The 27,591-nt window shown below is 41.4% G+C and overlaps 1 protein-coding gene across 3 annotated transcripts in view; it reads right to left on the bottom strand.

The window, feature by feature from the left end:
* AGPAT4 (1-acylglycerol-3-phosphate O-acyltransferase 4) overlaps window positions 1-27,591 on the bottom strand; it is a 100,433-nt gene that overhangs the window by 12,468 nt on the left and 60,374 nt on the right. For all 3 annotated transcript variants that reach the window (XM_074988687.1, XM_074988690.1, XM_074988689.1), the window contains 5 exons: window positions 22,654-22,823; window positions 16,532-16,693; window positions 11,890-12,043; window positions 4,363-4,465; window positions 959-1,034 (listed from right to left, as the gene is read on the bottom strand). In XM_074988687.1, the coding sequence (XP_074844788.1) occupies window positions 959-1,034; window positions 4,363-4,465; window positions 11,890-12,043; window positions 16,532-16,693; window positions 22,654-22,823 (665 nt within the window). The remainder of the gene's footprint in view (window positions 1-958; window positions 1,035-4,362; window positions 4,466-11,889; window positions 12,044-16,531; window positions 16,694-22,653; window positions 22,824-27,591) is intronic.

Genomic DNA, 27,591 nt, shown 5'->3' with positions numbered 1-27,591 from the left:
CACACATCATCAATCTGTCTGGGGTTAACACTTGACTCCTGTACTCCTGGTGCGAGGAGTAAAGGGAAGTAGATGGGAGAAACACTCCCACTGACTTCCCTCAGTGAAGAGAGTAAGCTAAGTCAGTTTCAGAAACATCGAGTCAAGCTCCACAATGCCATATCTGAAATCTACTATATTGCCTAGTGTGGATCTGGCTTCAGCCCGAGAAGGATAATATTATTACACAACAAAACAATATACTTCATATATTTCCTGCTAAATCAGGCTAGGCCTACTCTCCTTGCACATACTAACTCCCATTGACTAAAATGGGCGTTATGGGTGTATAACTAATGGACTTGCGAAGCATTGCCTCCTATGTTTATAGGCAAGGAAAGTCCAGAAGCTGAGCAGTTTTGCCACCCTAAAGATGCAACACTAAATTAGCAGAAAGACACCAACTTAATTTTTAACAAAATCTGCTAAATTAATATTTGGCTTTTGTTAAATGCATGTATCCTATACATACAATAGGAAAAACAGGTGCTCAGACAGTTCTGCTAAGACTACTTTTATAACTCAAAAAAAAAAACCACTCAAATTTCACAAGTGGAAATACTGAATGGTTTATCTGCAACATATCGAGAGAGAGAGAGACTTGAGGTTTTTTTTATTTTGTTTTGTTTTTTTTGCATACAGCACTTTTAACTGCCTGCTCCACGATTCAGAGGCAGCGATCATTTTGTATTCCTCCATCCTCTCACTGACACTTTACTTATGTTTGTTCTTCTTCCGGTATTTTTAATATAAAATAAAGGTGGTTCTGACTAATTGACAGTATAAGGCTGCTTTTTGTGTATGGAGAAATAGAACACCTGCTTTACTAAACATCCCTGTTGCAGCATGCACAATAGCAGCAATGTATATTATTTATCATCTTAGGTCCCATAAGTCACTCCAAAGAATAAAAACCAACCTTCTCTTGATAGAGTCTGTGAAGCCACTTAGAACATTCCTGTTCATCTTCTGGGACATCCTCCAATGGAATGCGTCTGCAAACAGCAAACATTCATATTGTTTAATGTGGCACTTAAAACTGCAACCAAATTAAAATACTAATTTATTTCACCTATTTTTTCCTTTTAACTCTACCTTTTGAGGTACAAATTCAGGACATCGTGATGTGTAGGTTTCAAGTGTGAGAGCCACACACAGTCTTTACAAATATTGCAAGCTAGAAATACACCATAAAAACAGCAGCTCGGTAAAGGCCTTTCCTGCTTCATACGATGGTTCGCGTTTTTGTATTTCTGAATAAAAGTTTCAAATAAGTTAACCTGCTACCTCACAGACGAAGGCCTCTCAAGATTTTGTTTACTAGCTGAGCACTCAGAGGGAAAACTTGTTTCCCTTTAAAAACAAAAAAGCAGTCCGGTAGCACTTTCAAGACTAACAAAATAATTTATTAGGTGATGAGCTTTCATGAGACAGACTCACTTCTTCAGACCATAGCCATACCAGAACAGACTCAATATTTAGGGCACAGAGAACCAAAAATAGTAATCAAGATTGACAAATCAGAAAAATATTATCAGGGTGAGCAAATCAGAGAGTAGAGGGGCAGAAGTGGGTGGGTGTGCATGTGTGTGTGTGTATGTATCAAGAATTAGATTAAGCCAAATATGCAAAAGAGCCACTATAATGACCTAAAAAAATCCCATCCCAGTTCAAATCATGTGTTAATGTGTTGAATTTGAATATAAAAGAGAGTTCAGTAGCCTCTCTTTCCAAAGTGTTGTAAAAATTCCTCTTCAGTAAGATGCAAACCTTCAGGTCATTAACAGAATGGCCCACCCCATTAAAATGGTGACTGACCCGTTTGTGGATCAGGAGTGTTTTTAATGTCTGTTTTATGCCCATTAATTCTTCGTCTAAAAGGGTGTGTCTACACAGGCACAAATCTGTGAAACAGCCATGCTAATGGCCATTTCGAAGATTACTAATGAGGCACTGAACTGAATATTCAGTGCCTCATTAGCATTAGGACGCTTCCAAACACAATGCTTTGAAAGCGCCGCTTTCGAAAGTGCACGGCTTGGCGCAGCTACATGGAGTTCCTTTTCAAAAGGACCCCACACCTTTTGAAATCCCCTTATCCCACTCACTGATTGGAATACAGGGATTTCGAAAGGTGTGGGGCCCTTTCAAAAAGGACCCCCGTGTAGCCACGCCGAGCTGCGCGCTTTCAAAGCGCCGCGACCAGAAGCGTCCTAATGCTAATGAGGCACTGAATATTCAATTCAGCGCCTCATTAGTAATCTTCGAAATATGGCTAGTTTGAAGATTTGTGCCTGTGTAGACACAGACAGAGTTTGAAGTTTGTCCAATATACAAAGCATCTGGGTATTGTTGGCACATATATATATATGCATATGCATATTGTTGGCATATATATATATATATATATGCATATGCATGCCAGCGTGTTCCAACAATGCCCAGATGCTTTGTATATTGAACAGACTTCAGACTCTCTTAGACAAAGAATTAATGGGCATAAAACAGACATATAAATATATATAGTACAGAGGACCAAAAACATTGCAATAAAAACTGGCAAATCAAATACAACGAAATTGTAATATTTTTTTGAACCTCTATACTATGTATTTGGGTCTGGATTGGAGATTCTATAGAACTGAAGAAGTGGGTCTGTCCCATGAAAGCTCATCACCTAATAAATAATTTTGTTAGTCTTTAAAGTGGTACATGATCACTGGTTTGTTAGAATACAGGACTAACCTCTCTGTTACTAGAAACCAAGAGGTACATCATCAGAATCTTTAAAACGCAGAATTGTCTCCTGGCCAGCAAGACCTTGAAACACTGCTAGGCAAATCTGATGCTCCCAGGATCATCAAGCTTATTTGTGGTCCTGAAACAACGACCAGAAAAGTTGAGCCCAATCCTGTGCTTACTTCAAGATCCATGCAGAAAAAGAGGAACAGTGGACTAATGAGGGCCACGAACAGCAAATCTATGTTCCCAGAACCACCCTGCAGGAAGATTGAGGGCTGGGGCTGGCAGAATGGGGAGCAGAAGGAGGGAGGCACATGTCCTACATCAGAAGGATCATTCAACACCTGTGTTTAGAAGAGGCTTGTGAAGAACATATGAGCCAGCCATCTGACCATATTCTTTAGGCAAGACGTGGGGGATTCTAAGATGTGCTGATGGGTATGGCAACAGCCTTTCCTCTCCAGTTCTCTTGAGAAAGGGGAGCTCTCTCTCTCTATTTTCCACTGACACCGTGTGGGTACTCAGGGTGAGTAGGTACAATGGCTTTCCATTAGATCAAGTTGAAACAAACATTCTGAATTTTTATTGTTTGTTTGGTTTTGCAGGGGGGTGGGTGTGGAAAGACATGTGTTACAAGTTTCCTTAAAACATCATGTGAATAACAAAGTGCCCATCAATTTATCTTTCGTGCTCATGAAAGTAAAGTAAACCCTAAAGCACAAAGGAGCATTAGCCAATTGAATTAACACAACAGTTTCGTTCACAGGGATTCCAGCTACGAATGGCAGCTTCACACTGCATCCAGGAACTCAGACTCAGCTGCTTGGAAGCTGCATCTGATTCAGCACATTTCTCAGACTGGCATTTTTGAGCTATAGGTCAGCTATAGGCTTCCCAGTCTATCAGGGCTTACAGCACTATAGTTCCACACTTAGCGGACTTTCTAGCTTCAGTGGCCTGGTATCTATGTTCTTCTGGTGAAACCTAGCCTGCCAATCAGGACCTGTATATTTTACACCTCCGCTGAGTGACAGACGATTATTGGACATTGCTAATTGGTAGAGAAGTCAAGGGCTTGGATTCTAAATATTTCTTAGTATAATTTGTTTTATTTACACTAGTTGTGCCTAGAGGAGGTCACACAAAACAAAAGCAAATCCCTTTTACAGGATCTCAACCAAAATGACAGTAGCACCTCCAGAGGTAACAACTCTAACCAGAGAGAATTCTTAGAGCACAGAGATTAAGGCAATGTGCAAACTTTTCCATGGTTTACAACAGCTCCCCCAGAAGGAAAGAGCATCATAAGAATAATCCAGCAAAGGCTACATAACAATGGTCTCGTGCTAAGAAAAAGAAAACTTGTAAAAGCCTATGTAACAGTGCACTCTGGACACTCCTACCGTAACAAAACAGGGAGATAATTTGAAAATATACAGTTATATAAAAGTCCACTGTAGGACCTCTGAGGAAAGTCTGACACCAATTTGTTCGAAAAGACCTGCAAGAAAAACCGTTTTCCTGCTTGTTAGTGAAGTGCACACCTCTGTAGATGGCAAACCATAAGCATGGATAACTTGCCTTACATATAAATCTGCATGGTATTTCTTCCCATTTAAAACTCCCAGCAAAGTTGGATTTTCATTGTTTCTAAAATTGAGTGTAGAATCGTACACAGCTGAAACTACAAGACAAAAAAAGAACTGTTTTACAGTACGTTAAAATCAATTTTCAGACTTTAGGGGTTTCCGAGTGATATTTAAGATGCATTTGGTACAACATTTTATGAGCAATTTCAATTGTCCATCTTCATTCTCTCTCAGACAGTGGGTATATTTAAACATGAAGCCTCAAGCAGCAGCTCAATAGCTAAAACTGTAAGCAAGGTCAAGATGACATAGACAACTGCACATTAGTAGCAGCACAGCATCTAAGCATTTTTTCCAAGACCAATATAATCACAGTTTAGTTTTTTAAAAGGGCTATTTTTCCTTCTATGATTAATGTGTGGGTAGGATGGGAAGGGGAAAGAGAAGAGGATGCCTATCAAAATGAGAGAGAGTACCCCAGCAAACTGATGGTAAATTTTAAACTGAGGAAAGAAACTACAGCAAACTTCTTCACATCTAGCAATCTACCATCTGCAACTCGCAAGTAACCAGCATTTTAACCATAACTAAATTTTAGTTACATTTTCCATAAGTGTAGTGAAAGTAAATAAAAATAAATACAGTGTAAGATTATAGTGTACAATACTACTGATGGTAAACAACTCTGCATACATTTTTGTTTGTTTCTCAAAATCTAATCTTGTTTTTTTTTAGTGTTATGCATTGTGAAGTATACCTCTCTATTATCCAGAATATTTGAATATTGGGCAACCTCCTGGTCCCGGGGCTGCTGGATATGAAAAAGTTTACTGTACATCGCATCAAGTGAATACTTGTTGAAGTCACTGCTACAAGAAGATTGTGAGGTCAAACGCAGAATAAGATTTAAAAAATAAGCCATTTAAGCAACTAACTTCCACAGTTAATCTAGAAAGCATAACGTGTATTTGGCATACAGACACTCTTGCTTTACGGTGTAAGAGCACACCACATTGTTTGAGGACAGGAACCAACTTTCCCCACAGATATATTACCACATCCATTACGGGGGGACGGGGAGGTGGGGCGTCTTAAAGCTTCTTCTAAAGCATTAGCTAAAGGCTGCTATCAGAGATACTATACCAATTTAGACTTGCTCTGGGCTAATCTAATTTGGCAATTCCTATATAGGCACATGAGTAACCATGAGAATCATTGGGCTATGTATTGCACTGAACTGAACTGCAGCCAAATTCACAACCACTAGAGAATAAACTTTCTGTAATTCAGCAGACGCCTGAATATTTCCCAGCAAAAATAAAAAATACTGCAAAGTATCTTCTTAGCTCATTAAAAGGAAACACTGGGTGAGTGTGCATGTGCATGCAAATGAGAGGAATAGCTCAGTGGCTGGCACATGGCCTTGTAAACCCAGGCTTGTGAGCTCGATCTTCGAGGGGAGCAGGTTAGATTGAAAAAGAAAATATCTGTCAGGGATGGTGATAGGTTCTGCTGCGAGTGCAGGGGACTGGACCTGACGACCTTTCAAGGTCCCTTCCAGCTTGATGAGATATGTATATCTCCATGTTTCAAATGAGACTATATGGGAATGGTTTGTAGAGACTGAGGCTTTTTGCTATTTTGAAGAGTAATAGACTTCAGATTACAACAGAATCTCAGAATTATGAAGAGAACCGCGAACCACATGCCTGATTTGGAGCAAAAATACACAACATGGCAGCAGCAGAGACAAAATGAAGCAGCAGCAAAATACAGTGCACTACTGTATTAAATCCACGGTCAGCTGTAAACATGTTTCAGTTAGTGTTACCAACATTTACAAACCACCTCTGTTTCTGAGGTGCTACATGAGTTATCCTTCATCTCAGTTTCTCTGCTGGGGCACCGAATTAGCAAGCAACAGTTGGCTCTTTGGACCTGATTGACCCTCATTTGAAAAGGAAGAGTTGGTCAAAAGCACAGTAGAGCCATTAGTGAACAGCAGCAGGATGCAAAGGGACACAGCATGCGGCAGGCTAGCACGGGGCAGGTTTACATCCCTGTTTGATGCAAATTGTGTGTCCATGTGGACAAGCCTTAATTCTTCTGAAAACACGCTATAAATTTTGGCTTTGCAATGTGTAGATTTTTTTCCTGCAAACTGTCAGATCAGATACTTTGTACAAACAGGTATTGAGCTGAAAAGCTTAATGCCAGCTCAGCAAACCCAAATAACAAGGCCCCTTCTCCTCCCATTGAGCCCTGCCCCGGTGCACCTCCAGAGTGATTCCACTTAAGACAACAGGTATAAAACTAGTTGAGAGATGAGAACTGGGCTCACAGCCTATAGGAAGTTTTATTTGATTTTTTTTTTTTTTTAAAAACATAGTATTGCGGTGCCATAGGGCACAGTTCTGCTATAACCAGTCACCATATTCAGATTATTTAGCTCCCTCTCTTAAATTCAAAACAGCCTTAATTTTAAAATGTTCATGTTCACAAGGTGTTTTCAGTTTATACAGGTTGAACCTCTTTTGTCCAACACCCCTGGGACCTGACTGGTGCTGAATGAAAGAATTTGCTGGACCACAGAATGTCAATATTGTCTAGTACATCACCAATGCTTATGGGCTCTTAGAAGGCACGTGGGGGGTAAATTACAGCAAAATAACAGCGCAGAACACTGAGAGCCAGGACCGGTGGCTGTAAACAAACCCAATGGGATCACGGCAAACTTGGTTACACCCATGGGAAGTGGTTGTCTGGCTAACCAAAGTCATGCTGGATTACTGATGTTGCCAGATGACAGAGGTTCAACCTGTGCCTATTATTGGGTGGTGTGGGGGGAGGGGGAGTCATTCAACAAACACTGAAGCATATTCCTAGCTACATGTTTGCACAATAAAGATTGAAGAGATGGAGCCTACGTCTTATATTTTAAAATTCTCTTGGGGTAAAACCATTTACCAATCCCTCTATTATATCTTTAAGAATAAAAAGAATGGTAATGAGACAGTTTAATGATACTTGTGCAATAAGGAGTGTATTAGGTTAATCATTACTTAGCAGAACGCAACTATAAAACAGGATTTACTTGGCTTTCGTTCTGTTCTTTTACTCTATTGCCCTAGCAGTCAAATGTTCTCTTCAGAGGAGAGAAAACAGATTCCTTTTCAGTCTGACAAAACTCGATTACCATAATCTGTCCAGAGGGTACTACTTATTAAGGATATATGCTCATTTGCTGTTTGCACAAAGCTGCCAAATAAAAAGGCATAATTAAGACTGTACTCAGGATTAATGTCCTGTTATCGGGAGATGAAGAAACAGTTACTGACTCTGAGCAGTACCTGAGGTTCTTCTAGATGCGAGTCCCAGTAGGTACTCCACTTCAAGCGATCACACACCCTGTGCATCTAGTAGGGGAAATTTGACAGCACTGCCTAGCTGGGCCACACATGAGCCGTCCTAGTCTTCCTTCTGCAGTGGCAGTTAGTAATACAGTGCTCACACCCTGCCCTGCCTCCATTCCTTCTCTACCGCAGAGGAATAAATTAGAACTCCAGTATAGAGGGTAGGTAGAGGCGTGTCCATAGTGGCTCACAACTCAAAGAGGGACTTCAGAAGCAGGTCTGAATGGACAATAAGAGCTCTACGTCCCAGCTGAGTTTCAGAGGCTTAAACCTGATCAATGAAGTAGTGTTGAATCAATGTGTGAGAAGTCCAAGTAGCTGCTTTGCATAGGTCAGGAATAGATGCATTTTGCAGGAAGGCAACAGACTTGGCAATGGATCTTGTGGATTGCGTACAAACCTATGATGGGGATTGAAGGTCATTTTGCTGGTAACAGAGCTGAATGCAATCTAAAATCCATCTGAAAGATCCCCATTTAGCGATGGGTTTACCATTAGATTATTCCATGGCAGAGAGGAACAGTTTAGTTCTACTGAACGATTTGGTCCATTCAGGATACAAGGTTGGACCCTTCTGACATCTAAGGAATGGAAAATTGCTTCTTATTTGTCCTAGGGAAGAGAGGGCTAGGAAAGAATATGGAGATATGGATGGGCTTATCGATGGGGAAGGAAGAAGGGACTTTTAGGCAAAAAACTGGGGTGAAGCTGAGAGCGACCTCACTGAGATTGTGGCAATGTACACACTGTCAGGGCACAGGGGTTTTTCCTACACACTGAATGTCTGTCAGAAAGTGGAACTGTCGCACAACAGGAGATAAAGTGTTCAAAGACAGATGACCCTGACATTCTGGGGAAAATCATGTCCCTTGAGGAAGTGAATGGAGAATTTTGTTTTTTAACCAGGGAGAAAAAGAAATAAAAGGGTTCTAAACCAACTAACCTAACTAGAACAATTGGTGGGACTACGAACAAACTGATTTGGGCCTCTCAGCCTAGCCTATGATATGAGCGTCTCAGGGCACTGGGGAATATAGAATACTAAAAAGCACCTACTCTAGAATTTCTACTGGTATGAGGTTTCTGAGGTAGTGCAAAAACTCTGCAAGTCCTGTGACCCATGCCAGAAGGCAAGGAAGGGCCCACAGAAGGGTAAGGCTGTCCTCCTCTCCAGTCCCATCACAGAGGAACACCTTCTGAGGGTTGTTGTGGACACTGAGGAAAACAATTAGGCAAAGTTACCCAGACAGATAAAAATATATTGTGGGAGTAGTAGTTCAGGCTACCTACTATCCAAAAGCAGTAGCTCTGTCTTCTGCACAGGCAAACAAAATGGCCAACGCCTTGCTAGAAACGTGTTCCCAGATAAAGTTCTCTCATAAGGTTTTGACTGTTCAAGAGGGAAACTTGATGTCTGTCCTACATGAAAGGCCATGAGAGATGTGGGATTCAGCACCTCCGGTCACCTTCCAACCGCTTCAGATTAACAAGCTGCTTGAGAGATTTCAATGATTTATTTTCAATAAAAAGTTGAAACTATTTGCAGGCCAGCACCTGTGACTAGGTTAAACATTTACTTTCACTGCTGTTTGCCTATCAGGTGACTCCTGACTAATCCACAGGACTGTACTCTTTTGAACACCTGCACTCTGTGTATGGGGAGTACAAGATTCCCCCAGCCCTAATAAGGGAGGAATGGGAAAATATGACCTCTCCAGTCAAGGAGCCCATGGTGAAGTATGTGTTGGCCTTTTGGGAAATACTCACTGATGTTTCACCCAGGAAAATCTAGCTAAAATGAAAGACTGATATGATCTCACTGCAGAAGCTTGGACATATGGTACATGTGAGCAAGTTATGGGGCTCAATTCAGGGCACAGGAGTGAAATCCAAGCAGCATAGGAATGGCTGTTTAAAAAAATCAAACACCTCAAGGAAGTAAACTATGTGGCTGAGCGACCTAATCCCTCACAGACACCTGAGATTGTTGTAATATTATTTTGTCATGTTCACACCAGAGAGAATGTGGCTCTGTGGTTCACCACTTAGCCATCTGGTAGCGGAAGCAGACCAGCCCCTCCATGATCTCTTTCCCACCCCTTCCCACCCCCTACTCTGCACAGACAACAAACAGAGACCAGAGCGAAGCTGCAGGCTTATCACCAGGAACTGTCCAATAAACCTGAATATACCTCACCTGCTGTCCAATTAAAAAAGCACTTTTCAGGCTTAGTGGGAAAAAAACCCAGACCCCAGGAGGTACAAATTGCTGACATGCTGGAGCTAGGGATGCTCCAACAGTCAAATGACCTTTGGGCCCCTCCCCCACAATTTACTGTTACCTAAGAAATCTGGGTCAAGGTCAGTGTGGATTACAGAAACCACAATGGCTACATCTACACTAGCCAAAAACTTGGAGATGGCCATGCAAATGGCCATTTTGAAGTTTACTAATGAAGCACTGAAATACATATGGGGGCGGCTACGGCATTTCGAAATTGACGCGGCTCACCCAGACAGGGCTCCTTTTCAAAAGGACCCCGCCTACTTCAAAGTCCCCTTATTCCTATGAGCAGATGGGAATAAGGGGACTTCAAAGTAGCTGGGGTCCTTTTGAAAAGGAGCCCCATCTGGATGAGCTGGGCGGCAGCGAGCCGCATCAATTTCGAAGTGCCGCAGCTGCCCTCATGCTGATGAGGCGCTGAATATGTATTTCAGGGCTTCATTAGTAAACTTCAAAATGGCCATTTGCATGGCCATTTCAAAGTTTTTGGCTAGTGTAGACACAGCCAATATCTGATACACAACACATGCCTAGGGCAGAGGAGTTTCTGTGCAAGTGGGGAAGGGCCCCAATTCTTGACCACAATGGACATGGACAAAAGTCACTGGCAGGGGATGCTGGCCTCTGATACTAGGCTTAAATTAGCTTTTATTTACTTCAAGAGGGACCCAAGTTCCTTGTCCTACATCTGACCTCAAGGGGGCCCCCAGCTACCTTCTAGCAGCTTGTAGATGACGGCAGAGTTTGGCCTGGCACATACAGGTGTTTACCTCTTCAGCAGGACATGGGACGAGCATGTGGTCCATGTGAGATGTGTGCTTCACAGCATTCAGACTGTACGAATGAAGAAACCCTGTCCTGTCAGAATAATACAGGAGATTTGTCCTTTATTTTAGTAGCGTGACTGCCCTTATCACTGATCTATGTGTAAAGGTTGAATTAGGATCTGAAAGCTGCCAACAGGCCTTCTAGAAACTGAAGAAAGCCTTAAGTACAGACTCAGCTTCGGTAAGCCCAGTCTGTGATGCGTATTTTTTTTTTTAATGGGTTTGAGACAGAGAGACCTTTGGCACGGGGCTTAGGACTGTGACGATGAAAAAGGGAGAGAAACAGCTCATTGCGCATATGAGCAAGACACTGCTTCCCTGAGAGAATACCAGGTGATAAGCGGAAAAAAAAAAATCTTTTTCCCGCAATGCTGTGGGCCCACACAAATTGCAGCCCTCTCTTTTCTGATATTTCACTGTGTACACTGATCACTCACCTGGCGGCACTGGGTGAAACAACAAATACCTCACAGCTAAAGGGGAGCCTGCTGGCCCAATATTACAACACGGAAGTTCTTCATGACAAAAGGAATGTGAATTTGGCCACTAATGTTCTGCCTACCGAATAAGTCAGTGGGTCCCTGTCATGCACTGAACAGCCACCCTCGCTAGTGTCCACTGGTCTAAGCAGGAGATAGGACAGATCTGAGAACTATGAATAGTTCAGGCAACTATATTTAAATGTGCCTGACAAGCATGGACTTTGTGGACAATAAGCCTTAAGCGGGTTTTCTGCCCACCCTTTGGAACCTACGCCCTTAGGACAGGGTTGCTGACAGGTGTTCACTACTTCCTGAGTAAACAAAAACAAAAAGTTAGCAGAGCTGCCTCTGAATTCAGCTGTACAAGCCCTAAATCGTTAGTAACACAGACCAATGGGAATTCCGGATTATATTGAACAGACACACTCTAGAGGGCGAAAAAAAGAACAAGGCAGGATGACAGCCGGAGACTGGAATGATCATTTAGAGTCTGCTCTGTGTGACTGTCCTTACCTACATTTCTCAAACACTGTACGGTGACAGCAAATCCCTTTGTCCGGGGCAACAGATGATACTTGAGTTTCGGCAGGCCTTTAGCTTCAGCTACCTGCATGCTGATTTGGTGCTTCTGCTCCGTGAATCTCGTGCCCTCACAGTGTATCAAGAACTGAAAGCAAGACAAGGCTGTCATTAGAAAACCAGTTCACACATTGATCACAAACATGAATATTTCCTAATTTTTTTTTTTTTTTTTTTTTAAAAACCCTTCTAGTTAGCGGTATTTTGGGAATACAGCGGATGACAGGAAACAAAACCCTTATTTTCCTCCAGATTGCTCTTCTGGCTGGGGTTACCACCTTGCACTACTGTGGGCTGCAGAATTTTGTGCAAGAAATGCAAGTGTTTCTTTAATTAGCCCACCCTCTTTCTTATACCATCGCGTCAAACAAAAGAAGTTCTCCAGTGAGAACACAGAGGCTGGTTACCAGGAGGCGCATCAAGCCAGTGTACTAGAATGCCTGTTTTGACCGAATAATATACGTATTGTCTCAAAAGGACGTACTCCAGATTCCAACTCCCCTCAGCTATGGCAAAGTCCAGCTCTCTATCCCTCTCAGGCCCACTCCCAAAACGTAAAAATGGGACCCCCATCTGTGACAGTACTATTACGGTCACCATACAGGACTATGATCAATTATGTACAAAGTGTGCCTTGTGAGGTACCATTTGAAATGTCTATCTGATTAACGCTATTGTCCTGGTAAAAGCATGTGTAGCACTACTATACAAGAGCTTATAAGATTCTACTGTTTAATTATTACCAAAAATTTGTTTTAATTCTATGTAACACCTGAAACCAGCTTTTCAGAGACAAGACACTTACTGGCCCGCGTGAAGACTTAAACCAGTGATAGCTCTTTAAGAAGCCATTCCTCTGAAATGGGAAGGTGAAAAAAGAAGAAATATACACTTCATCACAGAGAAGATCTAACCCTCATGTCCACAAAAAGCAACAAAGATGACTGAAAGGTTAGAAAAACATGACCCAGGAGGAAAGATTGAAATAATTGGCATGCTTAGCTCAGAGACAAGAAGTCTGAAGAGGGACTTGGTAACAGCCCTACAAATACACTGAAGATGATTATAAAGAGGATGGTGATCAATTGTTCTCCATGTCCACTGAGCATAGGACAAGAAGCAAGCAGCCTAGTTTGCAGCAAGAGATATGCAGTTTGGATATTTGGAAAAAACTTTCTAACCAAAAGGATCATGTAGCAGTGGAACAGGCTAATTAATCTAAGGCTGCGGTCAGCAAAATGTGTGAATTCAGTAAAAATCTCAATGATTCAAGAGCTGCAATGCATGTGAATACGAAACACTCCTTAACAAAGAACATCAAACCACACTTTTTATAACCCTTATTTTAAGGACAGTGCACAAAAAATTATTTGTGATGTGATACATGTTTACTGCAGAATGTTCATAAACATTTATATATTCTATTTCCTCACACTTTAGCTGTGTCTAGATTGCCAAGAACTATCGGCAAAAGAGACGCAAATTATGCAACTTTTTTTTCTTTTTTTGGCAACAAAAGCCTGTAGTCTAGATATTGTCTTTGCACCACTGTCTTCCCGACTTTCACTTCCAAACTTTCTCTCTGGAAGACGTGAGGGGAAGGTATCCAATGTTTCGCGATCACGTATCATTTGTTATTTAGATAGGAGTCGCTCATTTTTGGGGCTTTTAGACATTCACTGCTTATCGAAGACAATCAGGATTTAAAAAACACAAAACTTTGCAATGATGGCATTAGGATCCACAAAGAAGTCCTTAAATTGCTGCATGTGGCTCTGGAGCTGCAGGTTGCAGACACCTGGCCTGGGGCGATTGAGGAACGTGTCACTGGAAGCTTTTAAGAAGAAGTAGGTCAAACACCTATCAGGGATGGTCTAAAGCTACCTAATGCTCTCTCAGTCAAAAGGATGGACTACGAGACTTCTTGAGGCAGATGTGCTGACTCCATAGGCCCACAGAAAAAAGGTGGATGCTCAGCACCCACTTGCAGCCCCAAGGCCCAGCTCTGCTTGCATCCTACCAGCACCTCCCAGGATCAGCTGTTCAGCAGAACAAGCCAAAGAGAAGCAGATCAATAGGATGGGGGAAGAGGAGAAGCAGAGGCAGAGCCTGGGGCAGAGTGAGGGGTCAAGCGCCCACCAGGAACTGTAGAAGTAGGTGTCTATGGATTGAGGTGCCTTCCAGCTCAACATTACTATGATCTCTAACACTTCCCCGCTGAAGTCACAATTATGTTGTATCCATGAGTAGGGAGAACAGAGAAATTACAGCCCCATAAAGGGAATGCCACTGAACAGTATCTGTCCTGTCCTCCACAATATACTCCATTTTATTTCTCATCCTCACATGTATGGGAACAAACTGCAGCAAGGTAACTGAAAAGCAAATACAAAATGGGCTGAGCAGAGATAAAGTGAAATTATTTTAAAATGCAAGGAGATGTTTTGTGACATTTGATAAATGCTACTCGTAACAAAGGGTAAGGGTACGTCCCACAGAAATTAAAGCTGGATCGTCTGCTCTAGTCTCCAGTCACCACAGGACTGTTGTTTTACTCATGCAGCATATAGATGGTGTTAAATATGCAGATGAAGCATTCAGAAAGCGATGAAAAAAATCCTTTCAGGGGATCTAACTGATTTCCTTCCGTACACAAGTGCTACTGCTCCCTGTGCCAACACAGATCACTACCAAAAAGTGACATTCCACTTCCTCCTGAGTTTACCCCAGTTGTATGACAATTACATATACCCCATCTGTAACAGGTCTGGATTAAATGAAGAGGCTACCAGGCAACAAAGGATGAGTGAGCTGTGCTCACAAATTAGTGCTGAGCAGTCTAAGTGTATTAAAAAAATTATTTGACCTTTAAAAACACACCTAACAGCAGAAACTCTACAAGAGAAAACAGAACGTGAGACAATTACACAACCACCTGACTGGAGACTATCCAATACACAGGGTGCAATTTTGCAAGGCACTGAGTGCTTTCAATACTCATTGACGTCAAAAGGAGCTGAGAGAGCGCACGTCCTCAGAAATTCAGGTCCACATCTTCATTGGAAAAGAACCCTGATAAGCAATGTTTATTGGTCCCTTATATGGGTGGTTAAAACAGCTTTCCCTATATGTGAGTCTATCACTCTCCTCTTGCCATCACTAACTCACAAAAATGAAGAGTCTTCCCAAGCACTGCATTCAGAAAAAAAAGACACCACCTTTTCATTCCCAGTTTCAGTCTGTCATTTCCCAGCTCAATGAGAGAGCATGGGTGAAGAGTCATAGAATAGTAGAACTTGAAGGGACTCCAAGAGGTCATCAAGTCCAGTTCCCTGCCCTCTTGGCAGTACCAAACACCATCTAGACCATCCCCAGTAGGTGTCTATCTAACCTGCTCTTAAATATCTCCAATCACAGAGATTCTACAACCAACCCTGGTAATTTATTCCAGCACTTAACCACTCCAACAGTTAGGACAAGATACAATGGGTTTAGATAGCAGCAAGGGAGGTTTAGGCTGGACATGAGGGAAAAAAAAATCTATTATCAGTGGCTAAAGAGAATAATTTTTCTCCCTCATCTTTGTGACACCTTTTTAGGTACTTGAAAGCTACTATAATACCGCTGTCAGCCTTCTCTACTCCAAACTAAATAAGCCTAATTCTTTTAATCTTCTCTCATAGGTGGTGATATTTGCCAGACCTTTACTTATTTTAGTTGCTCTTCTCTGGACCCTCTCCAATTTCTCCACATCTTTCCTAAAATGTGGTGCCCAGAACTGGATACTTCAATGGAAGCCTAATCAGCGCAGAGTAAAGAGGAAGAATGGCTTTTTGTGTCTTGATCACAACATTCCTGGTAATGCATCCCACAAAGCTTTTTTTGTAGCACTGTCACACTGTTTGACATATTGGGAAGTTAGCCCTACCTTCAGGCAGACACAGGGAACCCAGTCCTTTTCAGATTAGAAAAATCAGCAAACCAAATGTCACTTTGTAAGTTAGTAAGTAGGTCAGACTCAGACCTGGTGTAAGTGAACTGACTGTCACATGGACCTCAAGAGTGATGAGGTTAAAGCAGGAAAAATGGAGGGGCGGGTGAGAGTATGAACATGAAAATGGGACAGGGGTATGAGGGAAACAACAACAACAAAAAATGCACGTTTTTATTCCATTGTCATATATACTCAATTTTTCCATAGACCTCTAAACTTCCAGGTTCAGAGGGGAATGGGATTTGTCCAACTGATTGAACCCAAACATGAATAATTGTCACCTATACAATTTAGGCCCCCATTTGTTGCCTTGGCATTCCTAGTGGTCCATCTTTGATAGAAGATTAGGGGAAGAAAGACACTACCCTGGAAATCCTAGTTTTCTTCATTGGTCTCTAATTCTATTCTATTTGTGGCATTTGATTAATGTTACTAACAACAAAAGGTAAAGGTACATCCCACAGAAATTAAATCATGAAAAGCTAAGCCAAACTCACAGCACTGACCCAGTCAAGTCCTGTTGCATTTACGTTCTCTGTCCCTCAAAATATAAACAATGACCTCAACTCTACTAACACTTACCCAAAAATTTTCAGGGTAATCCCGGAGATTGAGCAAGCTCTGCATGACAGTTTTCCGATCCTCTTCCCATTTCCTCTTACAGAAGACTATCTCCAGGAAATACCACATCCAACCAATGATAGGCACGTAAGAAAGTTCCTTTTTTGCGAGCACTTTGGAACTCTGAAAGTACATAAAGAAAAAAAAGTGTTATTTAAAAGAAAAAAAAACAAAAACAAAAAAACTATCTTATTGAATTGCAGAGGTACATGAGGCACAAAAGGGTCAGATGCCAATACTCTGTTCCACACTGAATAGTGTCTTTCTATGCAGCTTGTACCAATAGTTTTAACAATCTAATGGCTCTTATCAGGTAGGAAGGCAGAATTTGGCTCCAACTAAGTACATAAAAGGAAGCTATACACTATTTTTAAAACCCACACAAGTTAAATTGTTTCCGAAAGTGACAAACTCATGGAAGCATTTAAGATGCCAGCCACGAAGAATTAAAATCTTAATTTATCCAGAGAACCAACACAGCATGGGCAACGGTGGTACGTGTTCTTTTGTGTGATTCAGCCAATATCCTGCCATGGTGAGCTAACAGGAATAGATATTATGAGTGAGAGCAATTCTTTCCTCAGATTCAGTAATAAAGACATGCAAAATCTGCTTAACTTTTTGGCTGTCTGCATCACAACCAGCAGTCTACGGACACAACTCAGAATTCATAGGAAAAAAATATATATGTATGGGACTCACTGTACTTCCCCAGCAACACTCATGCATTAATTAGTTGCTTTTCACAATATCCCTGTGGAGATAGGAAGCGTTAGCTCCATTCTATAGATTGAACCTGAATCTCTTTGTATCACAAGTCACATGGGGGGTTTATGTTGAAGTCAGTAATAATATTCTCAAGCCCCAGTCCAGGGCCCTATTTTCAAGATCATACTTCCTCTCACAAAATAACCTTTCCAAGACATTTTATTGTTCCCAGTTAAGCTACTTGTGATGCCAGAAGGCAAATATACATAATTTAGCGTTACTAGTAACAGCCACACAGAAGGAAGGACAGCAAGTGTGAGGAAGTCAGCTACCAAAATCTGGAAATAGGAATTTCTTCCAGACTGCAGCATGTAGCCCTACTCCCCACCCCAGCCCCTCACCCCAATACTATTAGTAGTGATGGAACTAACGCAGAATCTCCCCACAGCATGGGGGGAAGCTAGCATCAGAGTCTCAGATTCCTGGCTGAGGCCCAACTCTGTATCAGTGATCTGATGAACACCTGATTAAGAATCCATCTGTGCATGGCCATTTCTGGCACATATTTGTACAAATCAGATTCCAAAACAATCAGTCCAGACATTTGATATTTAAAGTAGCCCCTACTACACGGCAGCAGCTGCGTGGAGCATGGCCTCTCTCTCCAAGGCCACTTCCAGCCCCCACCATTGGTCCTTCCCTCATAATTGTTGGTTCCTTTGTCTCTTTCCCTAGCTTCAGGATGACCCTGCATCCATTCGCTTCCACTAGGATACCTTTCTGCCACCAATACCCATCACCTACCACCGACGTCTCTCTCTCTCTCTCTCTCTGCAGCCTTGTTTCCAGAATTCATATTCCGTATTGCTGAGTACCAGTACACAGGATTTTGGATTTTTATTAAAAAAAGAAAAGTGCTGGTAATCATCCCTCCCCCTCACCTCCCCCCCACATTGCAGACAGAAGGACCCATGGGTGAGAGCAGAGCCCCGTTGGCAGCCCCAGCTGTGGGGACCCTGGCTGGAGTGCACAGAGAAGGTGCTGGTACGCAGTATTGGCACATACCAGCACAAAACACCCCCACTGCCAATACATATTTGGATTGTCAGGACCCAGGCACAACAATAAATCCAGTTTATGATATTTCATAATTAACCATCCCCCCGCAGCGGGAAAAAACCTGTTGTAAACATTTGACAGACTTAACACACTTAATTTTAAAAACAAGCATCTCTTGGAAGTTCAATCTTCTGGTAGAGTACTCTTTAAATGTGACAGCAACGAAGGGTCCTGTGGCACCTTATACACTAACAGAAAAGTTTTGAGCTGTTAGTCTATAAGGTGCCACAGGACCCTTTGTTGCTGTTACAGATCCAGACTAACACGGCTACCCCTCCGATCTTTAAATGTCAGTTTAACCACCTTTGTAGAAAAAAATAAGGGCTTTTCTCCTAACATTCAGAAGAATTTCTCAGGTGGGTCTGAACACACAACAGTAATAAATATACTTAGTTTCACATTTTTCCCCCTACACTCTTGTCTGATACCCTTTTAGGTTTCAACTTGGCTATTTCCAGTGAGCACCCTGTGGAAGAGCCTGTCAAAGGATTTATCTCAGCAAACTAGTAAACCTTTGTATCCTCTAAGTGGTCTCAAAATGCACCAAGTACAGTAAACTGAAAAAAGAGAAATATTTTCTTTGTGATTCATTATACAGGTTGACTCTCTCTAGTCTGGCACTCTCAGGGTCTGACCGGCACCAAACAAGGAAACTTGCTGAATCATGGGAGGTCATATTGTCTAGCAGCATTAGCAACACTTGCATGGCTCTTAGATGACAGTCAGGAGTAAATTACAACTAAACAGCACAAAACACCGAGTGCCAGGACTGGTGGCTGGAAACAAACTTTATGGGACCATGGGAAACTTGGCCACACCCATGATAAGTGGTCCTCCAGCTAACTAAAATCAAGCCGGATTATGGATGTTTCCCAATGAGAGAGTGCCAGAGTAGAGAGGTTCAACCTCCAGTATACTTAGAAGAGTAACTATTTTCAGACGGTATTGTGATTTTTCAAGTTGCTTGTGTCCCTTTAGTATAACATTACACTTTTTATACAAACTGTTGAACAAGAAACCCCACACAGTTAACATCACACAGCTATACAACTAAAAGTCCGTCTCTTAACAATACTTTCTCCTCTAGTTTCCAGTTAAGCGCTGACCTGGGATTATTCTGTGGTTTTGAACATTCTGGGATCTTCAAATAGCAGTTGCAATAGAAGTACCAAATGAGAAGGAAACCTCATGGAGGCATAGAGTACAGTTTAAGGAAATGGGATCAAAATGTCACTATTATGCATTAATTAGAAACAGTCACAAGCTATGCACTGCCTTTCAGTAAGAGTTACAGAGCTCTACATCCACATTTACAACACGCCTACTGGGCATTGTTAAGGTGTCTGCATGCAGGCAACTGTATTGTATGAATACATGAAAGCTTCAATTTTACCAGGTGAGGAACAGGTCCTCTTCTAGAGATTTAATAGATTACTACTTTTGCCCCTCCTTCTTCTCCTTTCATATAACTATTCCCTTGTGTCATGTCTCCAAAAGGTACAGCTACAATACCTCTTTGGTGTACATAAAGAAAAAAGAACCACCTCTCAAAACACACACAGCCAGTCTACTGGGATTTTCCCTCCTCCACCTGCAAAAACTAGATCAGGGAAATCCAGGGTGTTTCACACCAGCAAAACAGGAGAATTTCAATTGAAAGCTCTCCCTGAAAATATCCAGACTTTTAGATCATTAACTCAAGTGCCTCAGCTCATCTCAGCTCCCACAGCCACAGTGCAGGGAAAGGTGTGCTAATCCAAATAGCCACACAGCCTCTCACAACAAAGCAAACACTTTCAATTGCATCTGGAAGCAAAAAGAAAGCCAGTCCAGAATCAGGTCAGCAATTGTTGTCCAAAAGAGGGAAAATTGCACTTAGAGTACACATGGAATATTCAGTGTGTACTATACCAAAAAACTGGAGGAGATTATAAGAAAAGGTAAGAATGACCTGCAACAAGGCCACTGCAACAGCTTTCACAACAATTATTGGGCTCAGCCAGGGTGACCAGAGAGCAAGTGTGGATAAACTGGGACAGGTGGATTGGGGTGGTAATAGTCACTTACGTAAGACAAGGCCCCAGATACCAGGGCTGTCCTTATAAAACTGGGACATCTGGTCACTGCAGGCTCAATACAATAGTAATTGGGTGAAATTCTGCGTGTTATGCAAAAGGTGCGTGATCTCATGATCCCTTCTGACTGTAATCTATAAGCCTATGAGGGTTATGTTTCCAAATGCACAGTAAAAGGGTCTAACCATTTCTTGTCAACAATTACTGCTTCATTAGAATTTCTTAGTAAATGCTAACACTCCGACATTTTTCTTCTGCCAGTGGCTTCCCTCAAAAGATCTTGTCAGCACTGGAGTGCATAATCTCTCTCATGCACATGAAGAGAAACTAAAGCATCTTCTGCTGTTTTGTGCCGGAAGTCTCAACTGACGTGTAGAAGGAAGTCCCTAATTACAGAGACCTAGCAGCAGGAAGGAAGCTTTTCAATGAGTGACATTAGCAAGACTGTTCTCTTGTGGGAGGAGTAAATTACACTTTAATATACAAATTATCCCCTCCTTTCCGCCAGCACACATAACTGGAACCTGCTCTGTGCATATATAATAAAAGAGGAAAGCATGAATTCCATTCTCTCTTTTAATGATTTTTTTTTAAAAAGTACTAATCCTCTCCTGTAGCGTTAAAATTTCAGTCTCCAAAGGATAAAGTCCATTAAAGACCACTGGATGACTGCACATAAGACATCACCTTCCTGCAAAAATGAGAGATTTTAAGGCTTGAGAACTCCACTCACAATAGTATACGTGACTGTATGGATGCCTATTATAACTCAAGCTGGATGATAGCAGAAAGGGTACATTACTTCATATAGTCAGCCTAGCTTTGAAAAAAAAAAAATCTTTGTGTAGGGACTTGGGTGTTCACTCATGTAATCCAAACTTGCATGAACGCCTGCAGAAAGCAAATTTTGATTTTACATATATATGAATAGCCACTGAAATAAATTTGAAATTTGTGCAAGTGTGTGCATACTTATCCACCTCAGATCCTTGTTATTAATCTTTCCAGTCTCAGCCAGCTAACCAACGCATCCTGAGGAGAGAACACACTACTAGACTGACAAAACTAAACTGCTATGTTTAAAGAGCCATCAAGTTGTTTCATAAGTTCAGATAATAAATTTACTGAAACTAAACTACTACCAGTAAATAAGCTAAATTTAAATTCATTTGCTGTGAAATATTCTGATGATTTGGGTTCCTATATTTCAAAAATAAAGCACTCCCACAAGTCTAAAACAATCAAGGCAAAGATACAAACATTCAGTAATAAATAAAAGAAACCAGATAAAACAGGAAAAAAACAAAAACAAAAACAAACCCTGCTGATTTAGTATAGTATAAAGTAACTGCAGGAGAGTTATACATGGCATACTGGCTTTTATCTGGAGGCAAGAGTGAAACTAAACAGAAACTGGTTATCTTCGAAAGCTGTAAAACATAACAGCCTGGGACAAATTTCCAGTTCAGCAGTGCTGCATCAGTATAATGTTCTGTGGCTTCTTACCTCTACTACTTGCATTGGGAACGGGGGTAGGAAGGACTATAAATCAAGACCTAAGCATGGTAAGAGGGTTCTTAAAAAAATAAATTCACAGCAGCAAAAAGCTGATTCAGACAAACGTATAGCCTGTGGAGTTTCGGTAACAGTTTTTTACTATTTTTTTCTGCCTCTGAGAATTTTTATTATTAGGGCCCTTTATCGTAATTTTACAAGATTTATAATTTAAGGTTTTATTTTTTATAATTATTTATAATTTTATTTATACAAAGATTTATAATTTGCGCTGTTGCCTGTGAAGTGCTACAGAGGATCAGGACACGCGGGTTCATATTTTCTCTCCTCAGTGTTATTTTCTCTCTCTCTCTCTCTCTCTCTCTCTCAGATGAATACACAAATGACTCTCTTCTCGCTATTCATTATTCTGTGTACCTTCATCACATTACCTTTTATTCGTCTTCCCTCTGGATAGTCCTAATTCTGTCACTCTCCTATGGAAATCTTTACAAACTAGAAAAGACAGTAAGATGAAGGGGAAAGAGCTAACACTAAGACCAAGTAATGCCTGCACAAGAGCGGTTTGAAGTTTGGGCACAGAGCTGGTTCTTTATTAAAATACAAATGTTTTCTATAGAAGTTAAAGGTGAAACTTAATTATTTTAAAGGCTAATTAAAACTCACCCCTAAAACCCCAAATCTTTCACAAAAGTTCCAGCCACAGAGAAAGTCGATTTCAAAGTTGTGATTAAGGATTACGATGGCATTCTCTTTCCCGTACTTGTGGTAACTCTCTGGGTCAGTGTAGAGGGTGCAATCAGTGCCTGACCACCATTCCAGCAACATCACCAACTCTGGAACAAACAACAACAAATAGATGAATATATAAAATACACATGTGCCCACAGATCACTTATGTGCTGACCGTCACTTGCCTCTTACGGGGCACAGTAAAAGCAATGACTGTGGCTCATCTAGGTTGAATCTTGAAGCATTGGTCAAACACTTGGCATAGGGTGGGGAAGCAGGATTAGATGGAAGGTAAGTTGAATGACATTCTCAACAGTACAGTTGTTGTTTTTAAAGAAAGCTTATTGAAGGAAAGCAAGTGTCTGCTTTTATTTTTGGGGGGGGGGTGAGGCCTGCCAATGGGAAAGGGGGAAGGAAATGGAAGGGGGGCAGTTGCTCCCAGGACCAGAGTTTCAAAGGAGCCTGAAGCTCCAGACACCACTGTTGCTATTTTCGCCCCTTTGAAATGCTGTGGCAGTGCTACTCTAGCTGTGCATGGCTGGCAGGGAGTGGGGCGGTAGGACAACAATGACAGCTGACTGGTCTTGGCCCACTCCTTTCTGCTCCTGGCCCCGCCCCTTCCAAGGCATGGCACCAGGGTCCCCTCTCACTTTTCTCTGTGGCCTCTGGCAGCTGTTAGCATTGCTGATGGGGATCTTGCTAGGGCTCTAAGAACTTCAAAGGCTGGGGTCAACGAAAAACGTTAGCTAGGCTTGGAAGGATTAGAATTTTATCAGGAAATGTCCATTTCCCTGTACACATGCAACCCAATGAAGAATAATATTTCTATCAACAGCAATTAAAACTTACAAATAGTCAAATGCTGCTGGAGAACTTAAAAAGAGATTGATGTAAGTATACTTACTTTGTTTGTTTTGACAAATTGCATTTTAATAGTCAAAGTTTTAACCTTTTGAATCTCAAATGCCTGTCATTAAACAATTGTCTCAACTTGCCGTCATTTGACCCTCCCCTCCAAACATTTCCTACAACTGTAAAAATTTAAAAATACAACATAGCCATTATATTCTTCATCAAAATTATAAAAATAAAGACAAAAATCATATTTGGCCAAGTCTACCAATAGCCCATAGAACCTGACCTCAGCAGCCTTATGCTCAGAACATTGCTAGCTCAAGCACAAACATTAGGGCTCCTTGTCTCATCTGCAATATGAAAAATAGAATGGCTTTGCAGTTGTTAGGTACTAGGGTGTTCATAAGGCATCATACATCAAGACCACTCATCATAGCCACCTCCCAGCCCTCTGTCTCTTCAGATACACGGAGGGCAGCTCATATCCCTATAAATAGCAACTAAGGATTGTTTGGTAACAGGTGGCTTCTGAGCACACAACTGTCCTCTTCAGGCAGGCCCATCAAGAGTGCAGGGCAAAGACACAACCATTTTCTCTGGGGGTTTGTAATGGGCTCAAGTGCCCATAGCAAAAAAAGAGTGAAATGTGCCTGAAATGACCACGCTAAGCGGCAGTAGTGTTGCCTCCACTCTCTGAATAGGGCCCTGCCTGATGCTGATAGGTGGCAATCCTTCTGGATGTGCTAACACAGCACAGGGAAGGGCCAGTCAGCCAGCACGGTAGCAGCTACATGTCACGTGTTTGACACACCAGAAGAGCTGTTTCTTGTGTATCCCTAAGGGTGCATGCATGACCATTAGAGGTCTTGACACAAATGCCGGATTACTATACCCTTTTTAGGGGTCAGATTTGTTTTGAATTACACCAAGTTACACCTCACTTAAAAACTACTTACTTGTAAAAACATGCAAAAATATCACAGAAGACCACTCCTGAAAACTTGCTGACTTTCTACTATCTTATTATCAAATAAATGAATTGGAGTAGAAATATTGTACTTAGAGTAAGGCATATGAAACAGCAGAAAGAAGTGATTGTCTGAATGAACTTTTAGATTGCACTGACTTTCGTGGTTTTTTTATGTAGCCTGATGTAAAACTAGGCAAATATCTAAATGAGTTGATGTGCCCCCTGGAAGACCTCGGTGTACCCTCCAGGGTACACATACTCCTGATTGAGGAATACTGATCTAGACCATCCCTGACTAGTGCTTGTCTAACCCGCCCTTAAAAATCTCGAATGATGGAGAGATCCCACATCCTCGAGCAATTTATTCCTGCGCTCAACCACCCTGACAGTTAGCAAGTTTTTCTAATATCCAAGCTAAACCTCCCTTGTTGCAATTTACACCCTCGTCCTAGCGTCAGTGGTTAAAGAGAACCATTCCACCCCCATCCCCTTGTTGTAACAACCTTTTAGGTACTTTAAAGCTGTTCTCCCCTCACACGGTCTTTTCCAGACTAAAGAAACCCAATTCTTTCAATCTTCCCTCATAGGACATGTTTTCTAGACCTTCAAATCTTTTTTCTTGCTCTTCTCTGGACTTTCTTCAATGTACATCTTTCCTGAACTGTGGTGCCCTGAACTGGACACAATACTCTAGCTGATGCCTGATCAGCTCACAGTAGAACAGAAACATTGCTTCTCATGCGGTTTCTTTTTTTTTTTTTCTTTTTAAAAAACAACACTCCTGTAAATACATCCCAGAACGATTTGCAAACAGTGTCATACTGTTGATTCACATTTAACTTGTGGTTCACTGTGACCCTCAGAGCCCTCTCTACAAACTCCTTCCTAAGCAGCCATTTCCCATGTTGCGCGCGTGGGAAGCTGACTGCTCCTTCCTAAGTGGAGTACTTTGACTTTATCCTTATTGAACATCATCCTGTTTACCTCAGATCATTTCTCCAGATGATTTCAAATTATTCTCCTATCCTCCAAAACACTTGCAGTCCCTCCCAGATTAGTACCCACAGGCTTTACAAGTGCCCTCTCTGTACCATTGTAGAAATCACTGATGAAGCTATTGAAGAGAACCAGTCCCAAAACTGATCCCTGTGGAATCCCACTTGTTATGCCCTTCCAGCATGACTGTGAATCAATAATAATTCTGGAAATGGTTTTCCAACCAGATCTGCATCCATATTATGGTAGCTCCATCTTGGCTGTATTTCCCTAGTTTATTAAGGAAAAGGTCACACAAGACTAAAGTCTAGCTAGATCCACTGCATCCCTCTTATCCACAGGGCCTGTTTGTCTATCACAGAATACTGTCAGGTTGGTTTGACGTGATTTGATCTTTATAAATTCATGCTGACTGCTACTTACCAGCTTATTATCTTCCAGATGTTTGCAAATGGATTATTTAGTTATTTACGGGTACAGAGGTTAAGCTGACTGGCCTGTAATTTCCTGGGTTATTCTTATTTCCCTTTTTAAAGCTGGGCAATATATATGCCCTTTTCCAGTCTTCTGGAATATTTACCATCTTCCATAGTGTTTCAATGATAACAGCTAACGGCTCAGGTGTCTCCTCCAGCTCCCTGAGTATTTCAGGATGCATTTCATGAGGCCCTGCTTACTGGAAGAACTCTAACTTGTCTAAGTAAAAATGAAGGATGATCACTATTTTTGATGTCCCATTTTTCTCTCGCTCCATATTTAAAAAAAATTGACTTTGAGTTGAATTTATAAATACTAAATCAGGATGTTCATTATACAGGCACTTCACGTGCATGCAGCATTCTAGTTAAAGGCTTTCAACCTTAAATATATGCCATAGCTGAAAGACTATCTGTATTAGCTGGTGCGATGCAGTATGATTTTTGCCTGAGAAGAACTGAACATTTACCTCCTGCTTACTTAGTAGTTTATCTTTGATGTGCTAGTTCTGCTGCTGCAGAAAACATTTGCCAGAGTAAAACTGTATGCTTTTTTAAATAATTTAAAAAAACCCATCTCTGAAATTCTTATCCTCTTCTATCCCGCACCCCCATATTAGCCTTCCAATTCCTTTTTTTAAATTCCTCTAGATGTTTATCTCTTTGTGGTTGTCAGGTGACAAACCCTAGTGCCAGTTTGCAAGAAACTAGCATCATGCTACCAGCTTACTGCCACAGTAATTTATTGTTATCTGGCATTTTGTTGGGGCAGCACAACAGCGCAAGGTCATTCATGCACATGTTGCCCTTCTCTTGATCAGTGCAAATAAGCTATCACCATCTTCCACCCTCCCAACCTGCTAGAGGGGGTCCCCACTGTATGTTGCAGGTATATCCCAGGAAACCAGGGCTTAAAACAATGTAAAGCAAGGCACATTCCCCCACAGGGACCAACGTAAATAAGGGGGATGCAGTCCATGAAGTCCTTAAGTTGTCTGTGAGAGAGAGCGAGCACAGGACATTATCCCATAGGAAACAAAGGAATACAGGAGAGTTAGGTTCCTAGACCTCAGAGATGTAACACTGCAGTTCTGAACTCATCATACGGAGCAACACACACACACACACACCTCACATGCTATTTTAAAACATTTCATTCACACGTTAAATTGAACACCGTTTTAACACCACTTATAAACAGCACTTTTTAATACTTTAACGTTCCCATAAATGTATTAACATTTTTAAACAGGGCTTAAAATTGAAAAGCCTATTTATTAGCTTTTTAAACAGCAATTTAAAAAAAAAAATCCTACTTAGGTGGGGGATGAGGATGTCACCTCAACATCAACATTATTAAATTTGGGGAGCTTTGGGTTTCACTTTCTTTTTGAAGGAAGAGAGTCCAGCTTTCTCTCTAAACTGTTTGCCAAGGTTTTTCAGCAAAACGTTACAAAAAGGATAGGATAGGACAGGACAGGGGTCTGCATCCAAAACAGAGAGAAGAGCCATTTTTTAAAAATTCCGTTACAAAATCGATACTTCAAGAGCTGCAGTGCGCGTGAATACAAGACA

Source organism: Carettochelys insculpta, chromosome 3 (assembly GCF_033958435.1).
Source record: "Carettochelys insculpta isolate YL-2023 chromosome 3, ASM3395843v1, whole genome shotgun sequence".
Classification (NCBI taxonomy): Eukaryota; Metazoa; Chordata; order Testudines; family Carettochelyidae; genus Carettochelys; species Carettochelys insculpta.
Note: the sequence above shows the minus strand (reverse complement) of the source record. Positions and strands in the feature narration are given on the sequence as shown.